This window comes from Exophiala aquamarina (assembly GCF_000709125.1).
Source record: "Exophiala aquamarina CBS 119918 chromosome Unknown aczIA-supercont1.6, whole genome shotgun sequence".
Taxonomy (NCBI): Eukaryota; Fungi; Ascomycota; class Eurotiomycetes; order Chaetothyriales; family Herpotrichiellaceae; genus Exophiala; species Exophiala aquamarina.
The window spans coordinates 1,864,006-1,885,705 of record NW_013550582.1 but is presented as its reverse complement, the minus strand read 5'-3'; the positions used below and the strand labels follow the sequence as shown (position 1 = coordinate 1,885,705).

Here is a 21,700-nt window from a genome sequence, read left to right as displayed (position 1 = left end):
ACATTGTAATCGAGGATCGCCGGCATCCGCGCGGTGGTCTTTAGCTGGTTCGTCCAAACCGTCCAGGATTTCCGATGGTAGCCGACCCAATCTGGAACACTGTCCAATAGCGACAAGCTCCATATATCTCCTATTTGGGCTTGATCGGTATAAATCTCGGCCGGAGAGTGCGTTCTCTCCCCGAAGATTCACTGCTTATGGAGATACAAACATCTACTCGTGTACCTCGATTCCAGATGCTGGTTGGCAACACTCAATTTCACTTGCCTTCCTCTTCATCGAGGCTCGATTACATGAGAACTCTCCCATACTGATGACGCGAGTAATATAGGACTAGTAGGTGCAATTTACAGAGACTGACTGCCGCCTCTCATTCTCTAGCCTCTTCACCTCCATTGCGGACACCTCCCCTACTGGAGAACAAACTAGACACAGTCTTCACCGAAGTGAGCTATCCACTTTCTGTCCATTATCCACATCCACGCAGGAATGCTCCATGTATATACACTTCAAAAAGAAAACAGCAGAAACCTAATCCTAGGAACCCCTACATTACAGGCGGTCCTAGGAAGGGAAAACCCTGGCGGAGGATTTTTTCGCGAACCCGATCGAGGAGGAATTTCGTCGTCGAGAGAGGGGATTGAACTGGCGACCTCTCGGAGGTTGTCGTCGATCAACACGCCTCCCCAGCGGCTGGGTTTGTCTCAGGTTGATGTGAACAATTTTGGTGACTATATTTGATATACGCACGTGAAAGGGCCACCATCTTTTTGGGACTTGAGGAACGTTAAAGCGCCTCGCAATGGTTGTCTTATGATACAACCGCAGGGAACGATATACAGAGCAGCGCTTAAAGTTACCACTTGCCTTGAGCACATAAGCTGTTGAAGATGCTAGGCCTCATCCATTGATGACTAATGTATCTGTGACAGCACACGCAACCACACGCACGACTCGCAAGCCCGATTGCTTATGGCAAGCCACCATAGATAGATACTACCGCCCTCACCTTAACCATGGGAGAGATGTGATACCTCGTGCATCTCGCTGAGGTCCTCAATACAACTTTACAAGCTTTCGAAGCCAGTCGGGATCGAACTCATCGAAACCAGTGCAATTTTCAAGTTTCTGCGCTAGCTCACACTGGGCACACAGAAAGACATCTGATGACGTTTGCTACCAATGACAAGCGCTGCGGTGAGGTCCTGCCAAAATATCGCACACATGGTCAGACGTATTTGGCAGGATCCATGCGCTTGATCGCACTGTCTGATATGAGCCAAAACCAACGCATTGAAGAAGCATGTTTCATCTTTTAGGGTCACGGGAAACACATGTTCGATCCGAACAGTTCATGGCAGGGGGCTTGAACAGCGCTTCCGCAGCATCCCTAAATAGCCCTGACTTCAGAAGAACTACACCTTTCACCGTCGACCGTTGTGAAATTTTTTCAAAATGCGTGTCCTAAAACAGCTCAGGATTACAGATGATCTCGGAGATGACCTGGATGCTAAAGGACCTATATAAGAACTTGACGGAAGAGGCAGGAAAGCCTTCTACCGAAGATCCTGGTAACAGTCACCAACAAATTTACCAACGGCGAAAGGAGGTCGATCTATTACGCCATCAGGGGCCTTCTGAACGCGAAGAAGATGGACGCGCGGACTGACTGTGGTCTGTTTTCTGGAGCTCCAGCGCAGACGAAAAATCGCTCGTCGGAGGTGGGAACAGGCTGAGGCTGGCGGCTGCAGCTGCCGTCTTCAGATACAAAATGATGAGGATGTCGACGGAGTCCCGCAGCAAGTACCCAGCTAGATCTTCAAGGAGTCTTCACGTACATCTTGACCCGCAGGGGTACTCTCAACCTCACAATAAAACTCCTCGTGAGTTAGCTAGTTACCCAGCGTCGAAACCAGCAACGAGAATTTTGTGTCGATTGAGCCGGTCGCCGCTACCTGCGATAAGTGCTGCCAGCATTTTCATCTCGAGTGTCTCTTGAAGCGCCTCTTGCATTCGGATCGCGAATGGAAACACTGAATTAGATGTACCTAAGTACTAGCACTACTATATACCAGCGAAGTTTGAAATCATGCAAATCCTAGCAGTCCGTACTTAATTGCATTCTAGGTACCTCAGGAGGCGGCTCTTGCTATGGGTTTAGAACATCCTCTCTACCGCAGTGGCCTAGAGCTCGCTCACTCCACCCTCACTTCGCAATGGCTTCCATCTCTTCTCCAAACATAGTTCCAAACTTCCCGAACATGACATCTAACCTGTAAATTTGTGCTGGTTGAGCCAACCACTTTCTCAGCTCTTCGATGCGGGCAAAGTTCGTTCCGCCCGGGCCCTCATCGTGATCGTGACGTCTCTTTGCGTCTGGGAAGGCCTCGAAAATGGCGAAGCTTGTTTTGGAGTAGCGCGTCCCAAACCACGGGCCCGTACCAGGCTCCTTGTCCACTCCGGTGTTGATGTCGCGCATGAAGGACCGTACATCCTCTTCGTGGTCTGGGGCAGCTTCTAGATAGATGAAGTACGCTTTGCGGCCAGGAGTGTCGTCGGTGCCATGCACTACGAAAGTGGGATGTGCTGGATCCTCGGCAGACCAATTGCTGTATGGGTTGGGCAAGCGTTGTGCGTATTGCTCAGTCATTTTTGGTACTTGGTAAGTCTTATTTTAAGAAGGTTTCTCGTTTCTAGTACTGCTTATGAGGTTGCGAATGGTACGAAGGAGATCATTGAGGTGGTGTTACGGTTCATTTATATAGTCATGAAAGATCGGCCGCTACTAGCAGTACAGGCACCTTGCTCTTTACGGCAGTTCAAAGTTGCCCTTCTGGACCAAAAGCTGATATAGCGAATGATGGAGATACGTATATACAAGGAGCAGGATCCATGCATTCGTGGGCTCAACCTTTTGGATTATGTAAAATGCATATGTGAACTTAGTAATTGGTATTTCGTGTCCAGATATAGTGCTGTCCCAAAACGCTTGTTGAGCTACATACTGCATACTATGTATATACGTCAAAACTTCCATCCTCTCTATTCTCACTGATATATCAGTTGATCGTTGCATAGTATTGGCGCGGGTGTAGCCAGTGCACGCCACCTGACGTCATAGACGCCCACAATCTGGTTGCTGCTCGGACGGCCAGCCGCATGTTTGGTTCATCCTTGTGCAAGGATCGTCCAAAATTGGCACTTTGGGGGATTAGCTGACCGTATCCAATGTTGACGATGGCTATCTCGCTTCAAGAGTGATCTGTCGTCGCTTGCGTCGCTTGCTACGCAGTAGTTCGAAGAATACGTAAGCGGCCCAACCGATGTTGAGAAACGGCCCTGTGTGTCGCCATCTCTCCCTTGGCAAAGACTGCTATGGACAATAGTCACGGATTCTGGCTCAACAACTTGTATGTAGTATAACGCGCGACGCGCGATTACCGCCCTGTGCGATGGCCACCGCACCGCAACCCATCTGATCTTCTTCTTTTTGACCGTTCAGTGAAACCCGAAGTCCTCGGTAAAGCCAAGTCGGCTAATGATACCGAATGCTGGTCCAAGAATCACTCTATGTTGCAACAAGTTCAAGTTGTTCCCCGTTGAGCAGCTTATCGATCAATCGGGGATAGTCGGACGAGGCTCATGGCAGGAAAGCAGCACAAAGATGCCTGATAACCGGGTTATCGGGGTTAACAGCACAGGTCTGCTTCTCAACTTCGTTGCTGCATCGTCGGGCTGAGTGTAAATGTCGACCGTGACGGAAGCTGCACGTTGAATTAATTCTAGGAATCACTATGCCCGTTTGACAGATCCAAGCCTACAGCCATAAACCAAACCACAACGGAGCGATTCCCAAGTTCGAGTCCCCTTCATAAATAACAATGGAGATGGGCGGAATTTTGTCGACATCAAGATATGCTAATTCTTTGAGATAGGCGAATTACCAACAATTCGACGTGAGGTCGTCGCCGAGAACATAGGTCCCAGCTCCGAAAATTCGCATCTAACAAAGTCAGGACTAAGGGTCTACAAGGAAAACTATACACAACCTCTTTTGCGCCACCCATATACTGAGTAACGTTGCGCCAGTGTTCGATCTTCAAGTTCCCATTGAGAGAATCAATACGTTATTCCAAACCCGTGATTGGACCCGATGGGTCACCTTTAAGTTATCAAGATCAACGCTGATGTGACAATGGTAGGGTGGCATTCTGGGGAGATCCGGTCTTAAGACGTTGAAAGCAGGATGCAGTCATTTCCTTCGAATGGTCATGCAGCTTGTTTGAGAGCTCGATTGCCTCTTGTCCCATTTGAATGATATTGAGGTCCTTGGGTATGGACTGATACGGCGGAGATTTGACCTCCGTCGACTCATGGTCTTCTGAAATCAGGCCCACTAAGGCTTTTCTCGAGCTGCAGCATTGCGGCGTTGCTTACGGCACCTTGCTGTTTTGTGGGGCTAGCATTTTTGTTCGCAGTAGGGATACCGAACATTCTGAAACGATCATAAGGTGTAGGCTTGGATGATGAGAACACGCCCTCAGGATGGAGCGCCACTGCGTCAGTTTTATACCCAGCAGATAGGTACCGCCTGCAGCGCACCTATCAAGTACGCTGCACCCAGAGGTCGCTGGGACAATTGAGTAGACAGGGCTGTTGAAGCATCAGAGGCTGTCTCGAATGAAACTACATATGTATACTTGGATGCTGCTTTGTTCTGTTTGTAGCGGTCTTTTTGGCGCATGCCAATGAAAGTTTCAAATTCACCATCGTTCTTTCAAGAGTTTCAACGTTCCAGGGGCTTGAATTTAGATTTTCGGTGAGTGGCTCGAATGCTCTTTGATTATTGGGAGTTTGCAGTCTTGTCGTGGAACTGCCCAACTTCACTTCAAGCACTTCACATGATTCAACTTCACAGAGGTGCGCTGCCTGACAACCATTTCAAGGTCACGTATCAATCTCGTCACTCCTCGAATGCGCTATAGTCGCGTTTGAAAATATTGCCTAAGCCCCGATGACATCTCACCAACCTTCCTTCCGTCGGTCCAAAAATCCCATTATAGACTCTCGAGTTCTGGTTATTTTCCATTTTCCCTGTCCAGGATCCCTTCTCATTACAATGTCCAATCCGTCCTTGGGGCTTGAGATCCTGAAGACGGGGGAGTTCTCTGACTTCACCATCGAGTGCCAGGGCACGCAATTTCGCGTCCATCGCAATGTCATCTGTCGTGGATCTCCTGTTCTCTACAAAATGTGCGCCGGCTCCTTTAAGGTAAGCATCGGGTTCCGAAGAGGAGGGTTCGTTCGCTGACGGTGAGCAGGAAGCAAGTGAGCAGAAGGCCACGTACAATGAGGTTATCCCTTCAGTAATGGGTCGGGTCATCCTTTTCCTTTACACGAAGACATATGATGCATCAAATGTGCCCGAAATCTTCCGGAGTCTCTGTTCAGATCCTCCAGAGTTGGAGTTCCGCCAGATTGAGAACGAGGGCCCGACTGAAGAAGAAGGAGAACTAGAAGCGTCCGAAAGGATGGCTGAAGATGAGCCTACCATCGTGGCCGATCCCCAGGAGGGCAGTGACACAGCACCAAAGGCGATCAGCTCCAATGCTCCACAAGATTCTGAAAGTGATGACCAAGTTTCGGAGGAGGATAAACAAGACAAAATTGAGAAGATAGCAAAATGTCTCAAGGTCAATGCGATGGTCTACAAGTATGCCGACTATCTCGGCATCAAAGAGCTCGCGGAGCTCGCCTCCGATCGTTTCCTAGAGGATGCCAAGGAGGTCCACTTACTGGACAACTTCGCTGACCCATTGGTGACTTTGTACGAGCAAGTTCCACCCTCGGACCAAGGATTGCGACTGCGCATCACCACTTTCATGACTGAGAACTATGAGGAGGTCTGCAAGAAACCCATGACCGACCGAGTCATGGATTACTACACGGATGGATACTGGAAAGTCTGCGTAAAGCTCATGGACAGGCAGAAAGAGCTTCACAAGACCGCGCTCGACAACGAACTGGTTCGCCTGATCGACACTCTGGATCTCAATCAGATGCGGTGCAAGCACAAGTCCAAGGTGGTGTTCCGCCTTCCTACATCAGAAGAGAGTATAGCTGAACAAAAGCGCTGGGTTTTCGATTTCACCTGTCGTCTTTGCCAAATGCGCTACCCATCATGATCCATATCCTTATTTACCACTGTTTCACAATACAAAGGGCGGCTCATGGCACTTCGAAATTAATGATCAGAGGAATTGCCGAAGAACAGACTCACAGGTGCTTGTACGGATAGAGAGAGGGAAAAGGAGACATTGATTACACGGTGGAGCGTTTGCAGCTTTCCACATCGACTGAAAAGGAACGGGCCCGCAACACCGACCTGACTTTTACAGATCACCAACCACCAGTACGTGGGTCAGCAAGGGGGATCTGGGCAGTGGTGTTCAATCAGACCTTGAGAGCTTTGCTTGCTTTGACAGGACAAGCAGAAGCAGCTCCAATTGAGTAAGGGTCATAGACGCAGCAGACACAATATTTTCAAGAAAAACTATGTAATGATGGCAAGTGTAATCGACGACCTTCAATGCTGTGACAAGTTACAATCTTTCACTCAATACGTCTTTCAGAAGCATTGGGTGTATGTGTAAACTCTGTAGAACTGCTGTTATCAGCTATACAAGGCTACGCCCGGTCCGATCGTAACGCCTCATCGTCCCAGCAGTTGTAGAGTGCTGATGGCTCTTGTGTGAGTTTGGACCAGCAGGAAGCTCAATGCTCATAGTGACATTATTCAATGGTAGTACAGTGAAACTATGAGCTGCATTCAGCTTGAGAGCTGCTCGTGCTCCTAGCTGTCCATGATGATACTCAGTACATCCTGACAATGACCATGTCATCGTCTCAATAGAGTGGTGCAATCTAGCACTACCCAATTAATCATATCAACACCAATATCATCGGCCCAGTTCACCGTAGTGCGAACCAGCAACCAAAGCTTGATGCCGATCCCTTGACGTTCTGAACTTCTGATCGCATCCGGCGGCATATTGGAAGGGCAGCCTTGCCCCACAAAGGGGTTCAGCCTTGCGCCCAAATTCTCCATTTCCCTTGAGGCTTTTGCACTGAGCAGGACTTGCTCCATCGGCAAGGCACGAGAATGAACTCACCTCGCATCACGACGTACATAATGTATACGACACATGGAAAACAAGCCAGAGACATGCTGTCTCCTGAACAATGAATGTCAGCGTCTTAGATCAAACAGATTCACACTCACACTCTCCTGAAGCCATATCCATCCCAGCTGTCATACAGTAAATAGTATTTTCGCAACAGATATCAGACTAATAGTCCATTCAAGACAGACAAAACTGAGGAGAGCGATCATTATTTGTCTGATGTAATCGAATCAAATCCTGCCCTATCTCTGGATGACGAGATATTTTGGATGCCGCGGTAGGATGAAAGCATTGCAGTCATGTGACCAAGAAGGGGAAAGAAGAGGCCTTCGCGCGCCCGTGACTGGCCCGGGACTGACCACCCCTCTCACGCGTGTCGATCAAACCCCGCAAACACGTACACGCTCTCTCCTCTACCATTTGTCATTTGTCGATATTTAATGAATTTCCACAGGTCATCTCACCTCACCTCACGCCCACAAGCCACAGCAGATCCATGTCGCTCCAATGCACGGAGAGCTTGGGAACAAGCTCGTAAGTTCCACCGCCGGCATTCGTTCCCTTCCGACCACTAACCAGTCTCTCGCCCTTCCAACATCCAGGTCCAACACGCCAAACGCACCCTGACCCTCCCGACTCTACCACCGTACCAAACGGAATTGGTGCGCGCATGCGTGCGCGAAGTGCGCGATCTCGACCGCGATGTGACCAACATCCTGGCGCCGTTCAGCAGCAGCGTGACGGACGAGGATGGCGAGACATTGACGCAGAACACGTTCAACCCGGCCGAACACCCCGCGACGGCGTGCGCGCTGCTCGTCGACCACCTCAGCATGCGCCGCAACAAACGCTGCCTGCTGGCGTACCACCGTGTGCGCGCCCAGCGGGTCGAGGCGTGGTGCTGGGAGGGAAAGGACCTTTTCGACCCGAGTACCAATCACCCCACCACCACCAATGATGTGCAGACCATGGCAGAGAACGCTCAACCCTCGAATAACAATTCTCTCTCGCCCGAGGAGGAGGAGTATTTCCGCCAGTACACGGACCTGCTGTCGGCGTACAAGGGCCAGTGGACGGACGTCGACCTCACCGGGTCGCTGACGCCGCCCAGGGATCTGTTCATCGATGTGCGTGTATTGCGCGATGCGGGCGAGATCCAGACGGAATACGGCGCGATCAATCTGACGAAGAACAGCCAGTTCTACGTCCGGTTTGCGGATGTCGAGAGGTTGATTCAGCAAGGGTTTTTGCAGCGGTTGAATTGAGTTGGTCCGGACAGCGGATGGGTCTGTGTTTTAGACAATTGAGTGGGATTATGACTTATGTGGGATCTGGATGCCTGGCTTCTGAGCGAGATGGACGGGAGCGAGGCCAGCGCGAGATGAATGCTGTTGCTAAAATCCAATGCAACCGTCGACATCAGTCTAGTCCATGTATGCACTAGAAGCATCTTCTCAGCGAAGCTGAGTCGAGCAAGCCTCATTTGAGTCCTTGCGACAAGTCCCCAAATTGGGACGATTTCAAGTCTGCCGGTGCATGCTACGAAATGATTGTTGTCTTGATACTAGGTCTCTCGAGCAGTCAGCGAACAAGAAGCACCCATTGCACACTGAAACCGATGATGATTCTGATTGTGATTGATTACTTGCTATTTCTACAGTAATTTGCGCGGCCTGCTTATTCCGCGTCCGTTCGGATTTTTTAGCCGCTTTGATATGATACCATGAACTCCATGTGAAAGCAATTTGGACTTTGACAAATGATGATCCCTGAACGTGTCCACCTGCCATTATGCTGAGAAACGAGAGATTTGACCCCTGCCAGCCAGTCCCAGTTGTCGCCACTGATCTACTCAAGATATTCTCGTGTCAGATTGGGTGATCAGAGCAGTAAAATGGCGTAAGCGACAGTCAACACTAGTGGGAGGGAAAGCTCGGGATATAGGCTCCTGAACATGCCTTCCGCACCACCTTTCGATGCATTTGCAGGCGCATCCGAGCCGTTATCCCCATTAACAGGATTATAATCTTCGGGTCCGTACCCTCCACTTCCATTATTGGCCGGCCACTGTTGGGTGAAGTTGGCACAATTCAACCTTGTGCCATTCAGGGCATGGACGACAACGGAGCGGTTGCCGAAGAAACTGGGATTTTCTGGGTTGGCACTCAGATATAGGTCGAGGTAGCTGCGTTGGAAGTTTCTTTCTTCGGCCGTGTCGTCGATGACGCCGTGCTTGCCGCTCAAGTCGCCTGGCTGGCAGGTCGAAGGATCGTCGGTATTGCAGTCTGGAGTGTCTGGGCGACCATAGGGCGACAGATGACTCCCAGCACCGGTGCAGTTGCCGTCTTCGGGGATGGGGTTTACATGGATGTGGTATTCTAGAGGGAGAAGATGCTTTCTTAGTTAACTGGGCGGGTGGATTGGCACAAAATAGCAGACTTACTGAATGGTCCGTCTTCAGAAGGCGGGAAGTCAAAGAAATTGATGTTGAAATCGACCCCAGTACCATTGTCGTGAGAAACCCCAGTGATTTGACCTTGGACAGGCTTGCCAGTTTGCAGGACAGCTTGGAATGTGGCTGACTTGGGGTTATTCTCAACCACCGAGGCCACGTGGTCTCCGTGGCCTTCGTCAGCTAGAGCTTTGATGGCAAGGAGGGTTATGGACAGGAGTATAGTGAGGAGCTTCATCGTTTCAATTGCTGATAATGATTTGCAAGATGATTGTGGCAATGGGGAAAAGAGCAGGAGGTAGATAGTGAAAGTGTTGATACACAGAGATTCAAGATGATGGCTAGGGGGTAGGTTCGAAGCGGTAAGCAGTGTTTTGAGAAGTTGAATATGTTCAGAGCCAGAGACTGTTGGATCTGGCGAGGCTCTCTTGTGCTTCGCTTTCTCTTTTTTGAGCTGCACCATGGCAACGTGCAGGAATGGGCGGATTGGGCCGACAGTCAGTCAGGCAAGACAGGAAGGGAAGGGGACGTCAGCAAATTCCATTCCTACCGTCGTCACCGAAGACAATCTTTCAATATTTCCCGAGATGGTCCCTTCTCAGCAGCAATTCTGTCCTGGGCTTCTTTTCTCGTCATGGTGACGGCTGCGGTTACACGGTTGGCCACAGAGAATGAACGATCAGGCACGTTGCCGTGTCATGTATCACGTGTCCCACATCACATTTGCAGCTTTTGTAAATATGTGAGGAGCATGAAACATGGATTTGTTGAGACAGCGGCTGTGACTGGATTCTAGGATCGGTCATCAGTTCCGTAGACAGGAGAGAGGTGTAAGGCTCCACCAAGTCTAGCAATCAATAGCTGTTGCCATGGTGGGATCATATATTGGCACTTGTAGCCGGCACAGTCACACCGGCATGCGTAGAAAGCTTTACATGCCCATACCACCACGGATAAGGCATGCACCACACCGTGTCCATGTCCATGTCCATGTCCCCCGACCTCTCTGACACACGAGTCCTCACATGGCTGTCCTGACTGCACATCGGAATGGGTAGACCTTCGCATTCTTCGCATCCCACGCACCGCCCCTGGTGTAGGCGTCCTTCTCGATCCACTCCCGCACCTTCTCTTCACTCTCGGCCTTGATCATCATGAAGCTGCCCACCATGTCTGGGGCCTCCCCTTCCGCAGGCTGCTTGGACAGCAGAGCACCGCCAAAGACGACCTTGCCCGCATCGATGCTGGGCTTGAGGTTCGAGAGATGCTCCGGACGAACGGCAAGTCGCTTGTCGAGCGCGCCAGGGAGATCTGGAATGTGCACTAGCCATTCGTAGACGGGTGCAGCGGAGGACGTTGAGGACATCCTGAGGTGCGTGGTTGTGAGTGTGCAGAGGGGAGTGCTGCTGATTGGTTTCGAGTTGTGGGTGAGATGCGGGGACGCCGACAGTCGGGATTGAGAGGCAACTGAGCGGGCGAATGAGTACTGACGATGAGACTGGCTGATCTGGCGTGAACTGTTACGGAAGAATATGGAAGCAGACATATGGGAACTGTACAGGCTAGAAAGGCTAGATGCGTGTGTTGAGTGACGGATGAGATATCTCGGGAAATCGATGTGCAACTCACAGATCCCCCATCCGAATGTTGGAGTCGACGTGAGAAGACTAACGAAAACAGAAGCCCAGCTGCTCCGCATCTCCACAATATAAGGACAAGCCCTCACAGCTTCACAGGGCGTAGCACGAATAGGGCGTGCAGATGTTCCGGAGTTCATCAAGGTTCAAGGGTTGTGAACCCAGCTACACAGCTACCCCAGGACTGCAAGAGCTATCTATCCATCTAACTAGCTCATCTGCATGTGTCCCCCAGCTGACATGGCCAGGGTCATTGTCAGATCTACAGCCTAGGACGTGGAGCATGTCTTTTCGGTCTCTTCACAGCCTTGCCCGGGCTCTTCCGCAGAGATGCAGGGTCCGCCAAAACATTCACCCTGCCCCCTTTATGCCTTGTATCCATACATGCACGAAAAAGAATAGGAACAACTCTTCAAGCCACCCCGACTTCTCGGGCGTCTCTGCCCTCGTTCTACAGTCTAGGTCGTGGTTCGTCCTTGGCGAGCATCGAATCTGCCACTTTCCTTCGCTGTATCTTCCCCGTCGCGGTCTTGGGAATCTCTTTCAAAATCCAAACCTGCAAAGTCAAATCGTTAGCACATGTCCGGACCCAGAAATCTGGGGTTAGCGTCTCCGAACATACCCTGCTTGGCTTCTTGAAGCTGGCTGTCTTGCTAGCCACGTATGCTGTGATAGCGTCCTCCGTCACGGTGCTTCCTGGCTTAGGTACAACCGCGACTCCCACTTCCTGACCAAATAAATCCGAGGGAATGGCAAAGCTGACTGCTTCCGACACTTGAGGAAGTGTAGCTATCACATGGTCCAGTTCAATTGGACTGATCTTCTCTCCTCCTCGGTTGATCAGCTCCTTGATTCGCCCAGTGATGATGACATAACCATCTGCGTCCTTCTTGCCTTGATCGCCCGTCCGGAAAAAACCATTGGATGTGAAGGCCTCCTTATTTGCCTTTTCGTTGTTGATGTAGCCGCGAGTCACATTCTCCCCTCGGATACAGATCTCACCCTCCATACCCTGAGGTACCTCTTTGTCCTGGTCGTTGAGGATCTTGACATCCACACCCTGCCCAAAGCCAACACTGCCTGGTTGCCGTTTGCCTCGATGTGGCAGTGGATTCGAAGTCATTTGATGGGCGGCTTCTGTCATGGCATATGCTTCTAATACCGGTGCACCATATGTTCGTTCTAGCTCACGGAACGTTTTAGGAGATAGAGGAGAAGAGCATGATCGAACAAACCGGATCCGAGGCATGGGATTTGGCGGCGGGTTCTTAAGCAGGATTTGGTGGATTGTAGGCACCGCTGTGTACCAGTTCGCTTTATGTGTGATGAAATCGGCCCAGAATGATCGAGCAGAAAAGCTTGGAGGGACAATGACAGAACCACCAGCCTTCAAAGGAGCAAGGAACCCAGCCAGGAGCCCGTGCACGTGGAACAAAGGCATTACCAGATATGTCCGGTCCTTGGGCGAGAGTTCATAGGTATTGCCAATATTTTGCATGGTCCGGGTGAGGTTGCGGTGACTTAGAGGCACAGCCTTCGGTCTTCCAGTAGTTCCGCTGGTATGTAGAACCAGAGCTACATCCTCAGGCTGAGCATGCGCTACTGGTTCGGACTGCCGCTGCGCCAGTTTGCCCTGCTCTTTGATGTCGAGTACAAGCTTCGAGTCCTGGAGGAAACATTCGGCAATAGCTGCCTGGTATTTTCTCGCAGCCCGCACTGCAGGCCCATTCTTAGCAAATGCTCCGTGAGGCAGAATCACCACAGCGGAGGAGAGATCTTCAATGTAGAATTCAAATTCATCTTGCTTGTATGCGGGATTTAATGGAGCGGCAATGGCTCTCTGGTAGGAGGTCGCGAGGAAGGACACGATAAATTCATAACTGTTAGGTAGCGCTATTGAAACTGCATCGCCGTGCCGGATACCGAGCTGGGACAGCTGGGCCTGAAATTGAAGGATATCTCGGGACAATTGAGCAAAGGAGACGGTAAGAGGGTTGGGTTTGCTAGGGACGATGATAGCAGTTGCCGAAGTGTCTGGGAAAGACGTACACAGAGTGGCCGCTACCATATCTGCTGAAGGGAACCTAACGGAGTGAACAGCGGACTGAAAGGCAGAATGGTAGAGAAGAGAGATAGAGCGATGTAGGGATCGGAAGGACGCGCAAGACTGGCAAGGTGTTTATCGGATGAAACAGAAAGAAAAAAAAGGCGAGCAGAGATAGGTAACCAAACGAAATGACGTGATACTAGACCTGGACCAGACTCCCAACGGCCGCGAGAGTCCTATATCATTCCACTGATTGCACTTCGATGACCATGAAGTATATAGTAGACTAAAATATGTATATCGGGTTCAATTGTTGCGAATCAAGGCTGTCATTGAACGGAACGTGGGTAGCAAAGGTGAGTAAAACAGTGATCCGAGATCACTGCATGTTTGGGCACGAGATGATGATCCCCTGCGCGCATCCCTAATCCCTGGCTTGCAGGCCTGCAGGGGGGACGCCGGGTGAGTGGGTAGGGCTTATTGAAGGGGCGGGCATTGAGTGCCTAGGCCCCAAAAATAAATGGCCGTCGTCCCTCGTGTCTCGTATGTACCAGTACTCCGGCCTCTATCTACAGTAGTTTGTACATACTCGGTGTCCGCTCTCTGAATCAGGCACGTGACAGCACTAGACATCGAAGCCTCATGGATTCACTGAGTCACTGCAGCCAGCAGAGATATAGCACATGATTTTGAAATAACATAGAAGGAATTCGAGAGACCAGTTTATTTCGGTGTGACGTGTGCGAGACCAACTCTCAGCCACGTGATAAATGCCAAGGCTTCCTCGCATGATGGAGAATTCATGACTCCTAATCCAGTTGCTAAACGTTTACGAGTAGCATTTCTCGTTCCAACGACAATACATTTGCAGCGCCACGAGAAAACTCCGAGAAAACCCCTTTACAGCCATCAATGCACTCCATTTGATGTTTACTCGTGCACCGACTTAGGAGGTAGTGGATTTTCTTTCGAAACCATTGTCACACTGTTTCAGGCTTTTTGCTCGGAAGGATGGTACGGAGTAATGGGGCTGCATCTTTCCGGCACGCAGTCGCACATCCAACGTTCCGGATGAGGCACCATTCTCATTCTTATACCTGGCAGACATCACACAAGGTCTGCATTCTCCGCCGACAGCTTCCGATGCTGAATATGACATCCCTGTGCGCTCCAACGCGTTAGCAAGTGCCTCCAAAGCCACGCGGGTATCTGGCCTGATAGTAATGCGCGGGCCGGAAATGCTCCCACTGAAGGCTTTCGGGGCTAAACCTCACCAGTAACAACACTATCAATGTGGTCTAGTTAGTGAAAGTTGTGGTCTATGTGGTCTTCTATGGTTGCCATCTGCGTTGCCCAGTGACTTGTTGCGTGGGGTTGAGCTCCAGTGACCTATTTCTCGCGTAAGACATGTTTATCTACTCACTTTGAAGGGGTTCAACATAAAGGACAGGTGCATTGCAGGAGTGAGATGGAGAAAGTTCTTCTCCAACAAGTGTCTAGATTGTCTGTTCCACTAACTCAGCACGTCCACATGATGGCTTGACGACCTGGGCACAACTCTTCAAAAATCCAAGGCCCCGGCCTCGATATCGATAGAGAACAAGCGAATGAGATTGCCCTTTGGCTTTTCATATTCCCAGTCGTCAACCAGCTTTGACATAGCCTGAAATTCGAGATCATTACCAAGCTGTCAGTCCTCTATTGATCTTGAATCGATACCAGAAATGTATGAACTCTCATCTGGCCTTCCAAAACGGCCCAGCATGACTTAGCTGAGCATTCCTGCCGACCAGTCGGAATTCTTCGTCAATGGTGCTGTCTGGAGCGTCTCAATGACCCCTGGTGAAACCGAGTTGCCCCTAATGCCATGAGTACGCCCTTTCATTGCCAGCTCCTTTGTCATGGCTATGATGCCGTCCTTCACCGCAACATGCTCAACGGCAACTCATCCGTTGACAGAGCCAACATTGATACCCGACGCCCCGGACACCTTAATTTGCGGCCATGCAACTCGAGTGAGGAGATAAACCAGGCTAAGTTCTTGATCGACTGTCTCGTACCAGTCCTCATCTTTGCTTTCATCCATCCAGCCAAAGTATGCCATTCCTGCATTATTGTAGATCGCATCAATATGCCCGTATTCCTCCATGCCCAGACATACAAGCTTCTCGCAGTTTTCACGCCCGGTGAGATCGCAAGGACATAGAGAAACCTTACCACCTGGCGTGCATTCTTCGTACGTCTAGTAATTCTCTTTCCGTCTTTGCCTTTGGCTACCCTACTGCGGTCATTGGTAAACATTGTGGCAGCCCTCGTTCCTGCAGCACATGGACCTTGTCGATGATGCCGGAATCCCAAGAGTTTACCTGGCTGGGGTGATTCTGTACCGAGAAGGGAAAACAAAGGCAGATTACTCTTATATCCTAGCACAAAGCACGTCGCAACATAGTATCATCAGCTTAGTCGGGACATATCCAGTCCCAGTCCAAATCAGAGTCCGTCATGGTCAGAAATCGGAGTGTAGAGGCACTCCCTGGCCCATTAGCTCAGGGGGGCGTAATCGATTTGTTCAATCTGTGGTATTGTAATTCCCTTTGGGAACACGACGCTCGAGAACTCTTTTCACTCCTTCCTGAGTTAGATGGACGAACAAATAGCCTATTAGGCCATGGGTTATCTCGTTTTCATCGACATCTTGGTTGAGTTCCCAGGATATCTGTCTCATCGGCCAGACCTCTGTTCCCTCTAAACCAGCGCATCCATTCTGGGGTGCGCTTATACCCTTCAAAACGGCAGGCTCGTATCCAGTGATGCACAAAAGCTCACGATTTTTGGCATCAATCTGAGGGTAGGAATGATGGAACATGTTGATAGTGTGATAGCGCATGGTGATCTCCAGAGTGAGTTGGGGAACGTGGTTTACATGAGACATTGTCATGACGAGGAATTCTCTCAATTCAGTCGCGGACATCCCTGGAAGCGTGAACTCCATAATCTTAAGGCTGTGCATCAGTGGTATTTGTAAGAACTCGATCGGACTTTGGCTGCTGTAGCCTAAATGCCAGGGGGGCTGCACTGTGAGCTTCGTGATCTCGCGAAGGCTGTGGCGTGCCACTGGCCATGTTTGCTCCACGTGCGGCATGTAATCTAGCACGAAGCGGTGCTCCATTTGAAACCAGTTCTCGCCGTAGAGAATCGGGCTGGCTTCCATGTAGGTTGTCCTGCAACACTCCAGAATCGATGGGAAGAGGCGATGCCGAACGGCCTTACGGCTTCGGTATTTCCAACCGGGGCGATAAACAAGACGAGGGTGAGCGGGGCAAAGGGGGAACGCGAGATCGTCGTCGCAGTGTAGCAATAATCGATAAATTTTCAGCCGAACTTCAGGCGGAAATCTTAGAAAAGCAGTTAGACTGGGATCTGTGGTGCTGAATGTTGGACTCCGGGCCATGCGACGAACTCGGTTCGGCGCTGGCGTTCTCTGATAGTGCTGTTCACTAGGCGGACCCAGGCACAGGACTCCCATATTATTCACCAAGATATGTTGGCGCCGTTTGGGTCTCTTAGGGAGATCACTAGCGCAGCGAGCATGCTGTTCATTGACGTCCATCTCAACGGTGAATAGGCTTGAATCCGGGCTCTAATTTGGAAATTTATTCTGCGTTGTCGATTGGGTGAAGAGCCGTGCGCAATCATGGGAGCACCATGGTATCCCCAATTCCTAGCATGGATGAAGGTTCTTAATTCAGAAACTGTTCGAACGACAAGTGATCATAAACTAATGCGCCAAAACTTGAAAAAACCATTTTATCAAAGTTTGAAGAAATGAAGGGAGTAATATCGAACTGACCTGTTGGTTCTCTCTCAAGGCTCGGCTCCACGAGGCTGCAACGCAGGTGCCACTTCTGGTTTAGCTCCCTCCAGCGGGTGTCTGGCTGCCGGTGTGCGTGCGGAGACGCGTCACGTGATCTACATTTTCCGAACAACTCGGACAGGCTTGACTCATCCCTCCTTTACACAATCTTTCCAAATAGCGCGCAGACAGCCAAAACAGAACCGTGTGAAGATTGTGAAGACTGTGAAGACTGTGCTTGTCCCGGTCATGGCCAACAACACCCCTCCTGCGCAACCTCCACCGCGAGGTGGCCTATCCTTATACGCAAATCTCCTTGATCCCAAAAATGCCACTGCACCTGGAACCATCTCCAGTGCGCCTGTCTCATACAATAGATCACCTGAACAAGATGAAGCTGTCAAGAAACAGCAAGCTCTGGCTGGTACATCAATCATCGTAAGGACCTGAAAGGTTTGGATACGGATTTGCTCACGTCTTGCCATGGTTCACTTGGTCCCCAACAGCTTCTTTAAGATTTCAACCCACCAAAAGACCTCAAATTACTGCTCAAAAAGCAAAGGCTAAGGCCATTGCTAGCAAGTTTGCGCCTCCTCCTGCCAGTTCCAGCTCCATTACTCCGGCCACCAGTAGCATCACCGCCACCACTACTTCTACAATCGTCCCACGCGGCTCCACCCTAAAAACCTCGGTTGAGCAGCCTCCCTTGCAGACTGTCGCACCCAAAAATACACTTGCGGATTGGATCGCTACTGCCTCGGACGATGAGGATGTGAACAACTTCTACCAGGGTGAGAAACGGCAGCGGGGTGGAAGGAAAAAGCGCAAGAAGAATAAAGAAGCCGCCGTGCTCACTCAGCATTGGGACGATATTTACGACCCCAGCCGACCCAACAACTACGATGAGTACAAACACAGCGAAGAGAAGGTTCATGAGATCAGGGATTGGAAGGATCTTCTGTATCGACACAAGATGAGGCGCAGGGATTCTTCTGCATCCGCCAGTGATGATTATCGCCCCCCCGTGAACAGTAAGTCCCTACACGTTAGGCCTCTGAATCATGTGCTCAAATCTACTGCAGAACAATTTGCTCCACCCATGTCCTTTGCACCACCTCCCGATATCAATGACGATGACGATGTTCCACCACCACCTCTCGATCAACCTCCCCCGCCTCCAGCAGATATCCCAGACGATCCAACTGGTGAGGATGCCTACATGCGAAGACTGCGCATGAGTCAAATGCAGTCTACCAATTCCCCCCCTCCACCCCCACCTACTGGACAAATTTCACGTGAACCCGTACGGTATAACCTACCTGCAGCGCCCGAAGAAATTCCTTCGTCAGAAGCAGAGCTAGAAGAGAAGCTTGCCGAGCCGGAAGCTGGAGGGGACACATCAACGGACGCGCCTCGGTCCAATCGCCCTGGCCAGGCTGGATTTGCCCAACGACTCATGTCGAAATATGGATGGTCCAAAGGACAAGGATTGGGCGCCCAAGGTACCGGCATCATCAATCCTTTGTATGCCAAAGCAGATAAGCGAAAGAAGAAATCTGATGCAGAAGGAGGCGGGTTTGCCACACCTACTACCATGGGCAAAATCCTGGGAGGCAACAAATCCAAGTCAGCGCAAGCAGAAGAAGAGGGGAAGTTCGGTGCCATGTCAGAGGTGGTTCGATTGGATGGAATGCTTGACGGGCTTGATTTGGATGAGGAACTCCAGCGAGGGCAAGGAGGTATCATGCAGGAAATCGGGGAGGAGTGCGGCGAGAAGTACGGCAGCGTACAGCGTGTCTACATTCATCGGGCAGAGAGTGAGGACGAGCAAGCACTGGTATTTGTGGCATTTGTGAGCCAGCTGAGTGCTTTGCGTGCGGTCAATGCTCTGGAGGGCCGCATCTTCAATGGGAATCAAATCAATGCGAGGTTCTGGCCCAAGGAAAAATTTGATGCCGGGGTGTATGATTAAAGGGGTGGTGCTACTATCTTACTCCTATTCCGGATATCCATGCTTGCCAAAGCTATCTCCACGAACTGACCGTCAACGGATGAATTGGAACGTCGAGTAAAACTTTAACTAAGCCGTTTATTTAATGAGACCCGACGCGTCCGTCCCAAATCGACACGCGTTTTCGGCTAATCAATTGTTCCGCACCACCAACGAATTTCCATTATTGCATCATCTCTCCTGACCATTCTCCTCATACTGCCTCAGCACCCGACTGTTGATATCCAGGTCACGCTCATTTTACCAGAGGTCTTCTACTGTTTATTGCCGTCCTCGATAGCATAGACGGCATGTCCTCTAGCGAAGTGATAGAACGCGCATTCGCCGCTAATACTAACCTCAAGAAACGCATCTTTGATGCCATTGGTAAGGCCCCATCCCATATATTGCATTTCCGCACAAAATCCCAGAGCTTGTGCTAACATGTTGTTGTTGGGCAGGTGCAACCCCTCAATATACTACATTGTTTCAAGACATAGCTCAGTACCATCTCTCCTCGGATGCGTCGAATGGGACGTCGACACCGAGCCACGAGGAACCTGCATCCAAAAAGCGCAAACTGAACGGCTCATTTCCCCCAACCACGAACGTTGGTGGACAGCACAATAATCAGCCACGTGAGGTGGTGCTTGAGGCCCGCGATGTTTCTTTCTCACTACCCCAGCGCAAGAAATACCATCTTGGAGTGGCACAATACGGCTCGGATATAGACGCCCCTACAACCACCTTCTCAATCTTCATACGTAGCCCCGCGACGAATGAGGTCGAGCTGGAAATCCCGTTGTCACATTTCGCCTATGCTTTAAGGTTGCCCGTCCCGGAAAAGACGACCAAACAATATAATTTCTGTCTGCTCCCAACTACAGCCCCTGTCTCCTCAGCTCAACCATCTGCGGAGCCAATGATCTGGACGGTCTTGCATGGGCCGGTGAAGACTCTCACCATACACTCCACCGCGCTTTCTGCCATTGCTTCACAACGGGCTGGCTCTGACGACCAAATCTTTGAGGAAGCCTTGTCCTTCGTCTTATCGCGACACAGTGTGGAACTCACACAGCCTTCAACTGATGAGTTCGCGTCCGCCACACCGGAGTCGCACCGCAAAAAAGAGACAGCATACCACGTGCGCGCCTTCCGCGGCAGCAAAGATGGCTTCCTGTTCTTCCTTCATAACGGCATATTCTTTGGCTTCAAGAAGCCTCTCAGTTTCTTTGCGTTCGAAAATATTGAAAGTGTAAGCTACACGAGTGTTCTCCAGAGGACATTTAATCTCAACATTGCCTATCGGGAGGGTGGTTCCGCGGCCGAGGAACTGCCTGACATCCAGGAAATCGAATTTTCCATGCTTGACCAGGCGGATTTCCCGGGCATCGATGCTTATATAAAGAAGCACGGCCTGCAGGATGCAAGCCTGGCGGAATCTCGGCGAGCCACGAAGGTGAACACAGCCTCGAACGGGAAAGCTGCAGTGGCACAGGCAGAGAATGGGGACGGTGATGATGAGGACGGAAGAACGGAGCTTGAGAAGGCTCAGCAGCTACTCGATGATGAGGAAGACGAGGAAGAGGAAGACTATGACCCCAGTAGCGATGAGGATAGTGGGGGGAGCGGCGACGACAGTAGTGATCAAGACGAAAATGATGAACAATACGAGAAAGAGCGGAAACGCGCCACTAAAGGTAGAGATCTTATCGCTGAGGAGCTGGGCTCCGAAGCCGAGGATGTTAGTGTCACTGAAGACGAGGAGGACGAAGGTGAAGGGGAAGGGGAAGGGCGGGAGCAGGAGCAGCAGCAGCAGCAGCAGGAGGAGGAGGAGGAGGAGGAGGAGGAGGAGGACGAGGAGGAATATTGGGAAGAAGAACCTGAGCAAGAGGATGTTAAACCTGTCGTCACGTCAGGCTTCGCCTCGGTTGCAATGACAAGTCCGCCGCCACAGCAACGACAGGGAAGATGGGCCCATCAAGAACGGTTTGTACAGCCTGACCCTGACGACGAAGACCAACTGTAAGGCAGACTCGACCAATACCCTTCTACATGTGATCCTGAGACAGGGCGCTGTGAGAATACATAGGTATTTGAATCAGTCTGGATCCACGGGGACCCAGAGAGCCATATTAGACAAGTATAGCTAGATCTCGAAGCATCAAATATTTCACCATCCTAGGATTTTGAACAATCACGACGCCAACGAAGCGCACCTTCCAGATCACTGGGTGTTCCGTATAGCGTCCTCTTTTCAGAGTGCCAGACAACGAGGACTCGCAACATGCCCTACGATGCCTTCCTGTGTTCCAAGGGCAGCCATGGTCTGCACACCTACCGAGAAATGTCGTCCCTCACTGAAAAACCATGACGCGAACCCTCTGAAGCGCGAGTCCCAGCACACATGTCGATGCCGCCCATTCGTATCCAGCCAACGGCGAAGAATGCTGGACAATGACCAAGGACCCAAGCCAATATGTCGTCGGGCGAGAGGACGCGGCCATGCACGCCTCCAGATCCAACAACTAAGTGCA

General features: G+C 50.8%; 9 protein-coding genes across 9 annotated transcripts; 4 read left to right on the top strand and 5 right to left on the bottom strand.

The window, feature by feature from the left end:
• Nucleotides 1–2,206: 2,206 nt before the first annotated feature.
• On the bottom strand, nucleotides 2,207–2,650 carry A1O9_08026 (uncharacterized protein; the record flags this gene model as incomplete). Its single annotated transcript, XM_013403581.1, has 1 exon — nucleotides 2,207–2,650. One exon carries the CDS (start codon nucleotides 2,648–2,650, stop codon nucleotides 2,207–2,209), a length of 444 nt encoding a protein of 147 aa, XP_013259035.1.
• A 2,469-nt stretch (nucleotides 2,651–5,119) lies between these two features.
• On the top strand, nucleotides 5,120–6,185 carry A1O9_08025 (uncharacterized protein; the record flags this gene model as incomplete). Its single annotated transcript, XM_013403580.1, has 2 exons — nucleotides 5,120–5,272; nucleotides 5,322–6,185. The coding sequence occupies 2 exons, from the start codon at nucleotides 5,120–5,122 to the stop codon at nucleotides 6,183–6,185; spliced, it is 1,017 nt and encodes a 338-aa protein (XP_013259034.1).
• Nucleotides 6,186–7,691: 1,506 nt separating this feature from the next.
• A1O9_08024 (GINS complex subunit 1) lies at nucleotides 7,692–8,449 on the top strand (the record flags this gene model as incomplete). Its single annotated transcript, XM_013403579.1, has 2 exons — nucleotides 7,692–7,718; nucleotides 7,787–8,449. 2 exons carry the CDS (start codon nucleotides 7,692–7,694, stop codon nucleotides 8,447–8,449), a joined length of 690 nt encoding a protein of 229 aa, XP_013259033.1.
• Nucleotides 8,450–9,065: 616 nt separating this feature from the next.
• A1O9_08023 (uncharacterized protein) lies at nucleotides 9,066–9,874 on the bottom strand (the record flags this gene model as incomplete). Its single annotated transcript, XM_013403578.1, has 2 exons — nucleotides 9,066–9,562; nucleotides 9,628–9,874. The coding sequence occupies 2 exons, from the start codon at nucleotides 9,872–9,874 to the stop codon at nucleotides 9,066–9,068; spliced, it is 744 nt and encodes a 247-aa protein (XP_013259032.1).
• Nucleotides 9,875–10,657: 783 nt separating this feature from the next.
• A1O9_08022 (uncharacterized protein) lies at nucleotides 10,658–11,002 on the bottom strand (the record flags this gene model as incomplete). Its single annotated transcript, XM_013403577.1, has 1 exon — nucleotides 10,658–11,002. One exon carries the CDS (start codon nucleotides 11,000–11,002, stop codon nucleotides 10,658–10,660), a length of 345 nt encoding a protein of 114 aa, XP_013259031.1.
• A 722-nt stretch (nucleotides 11,003–11,724) lies between these two features.
• A1O9_08021 (uncharacterized protein) lies at nucleotides 11,725–13,341 on the bottom strand (the record flags this gene model as incomplete). The annotated part of the gene is made up of 2 exons (XM_013403576.1): nucleotides 11,725–11,829; nucleotides 11,896–13,341. The coding sequence occupies 2 exons, from the start codon at nucleotides 13,339–13,341 to the stop codon at nucleotides 11,725–11,727; spliced, it is 1,551 nt and encodes a 516-aa protein (XP_013259030.1).
• A 1,783-nt stretch (nucleotides 13,342–15,124) lies between these two features.
• On the bottom strand, nucleotides 15,125–15,514 carry A1O9_08020 (uncharacterized protein). The gene has a single exon (XM_013403575.1). The coding sequence runs from the start codon at nucleotides 15,445–15,447 to the stop codon at nucleotides 15,241–15,243; it is 207 nt and encodes a 68-aa protein (XP_013259029.1). The 5' UTR covers nucleotides 15,448–15,514; the 3' UTR covers nucleotides 15,125–15,240.
• A 1,908-nt stretch (nucleotides 15,515–17,422) lies between these two features.
• On the top strand, nucleotides 17,423–19,145 carry A1O9_08019 (uncharacterized protein; the record flags this gene model as incomplete). The annotated part of the gene is made up of 4 exons (XM_013403574.1): nucleotides 17,423–17,597; nucleotides 17,680–17,834; nucleotides 17,886–18,204; nucleotides 18,256–19,145. 4 exons carry the CDS (start codon nucleotides 17,423–17,425, stop codon nucleotides 19,143–19,145), a joined length of 1,539 nt encoding a protein of 512 aa, XP_013259028.1.
• A 329-nt stretch (nucleotides 19,146–19,474) lies between these two features.
• Nucleotides 19,475–21,192, top strand: A1O9_08018 (uncharacterized protein; the record flags this gene model as incomplete). The annotated part of the gene is made up of 2 exons (XM_013403573.1): nucleotides 19,475–19,550; nucleotides 19,658–21,192. 2 exons carry the CDS (start codon nucleotides 19,475–19,477, stop codon nucleotides 21,190–21,192), a joined length of 1,611 nt encoding a protein of 536 aa, XP_013259027.1.
• Between the last annotated feature and the right edge of the window lie 508 nt (nucleotides 21,193–21,700).

What these genes read in the sequence shown, in the direction of transcription:
- A1O9_08020 (XM_013403575.1), bottom strand. Translation starts at nt 15,447, where the DNA reads ATGCGATCTACAATAATGCAGGAATGGCATACTTTGGCTGGATGGATG.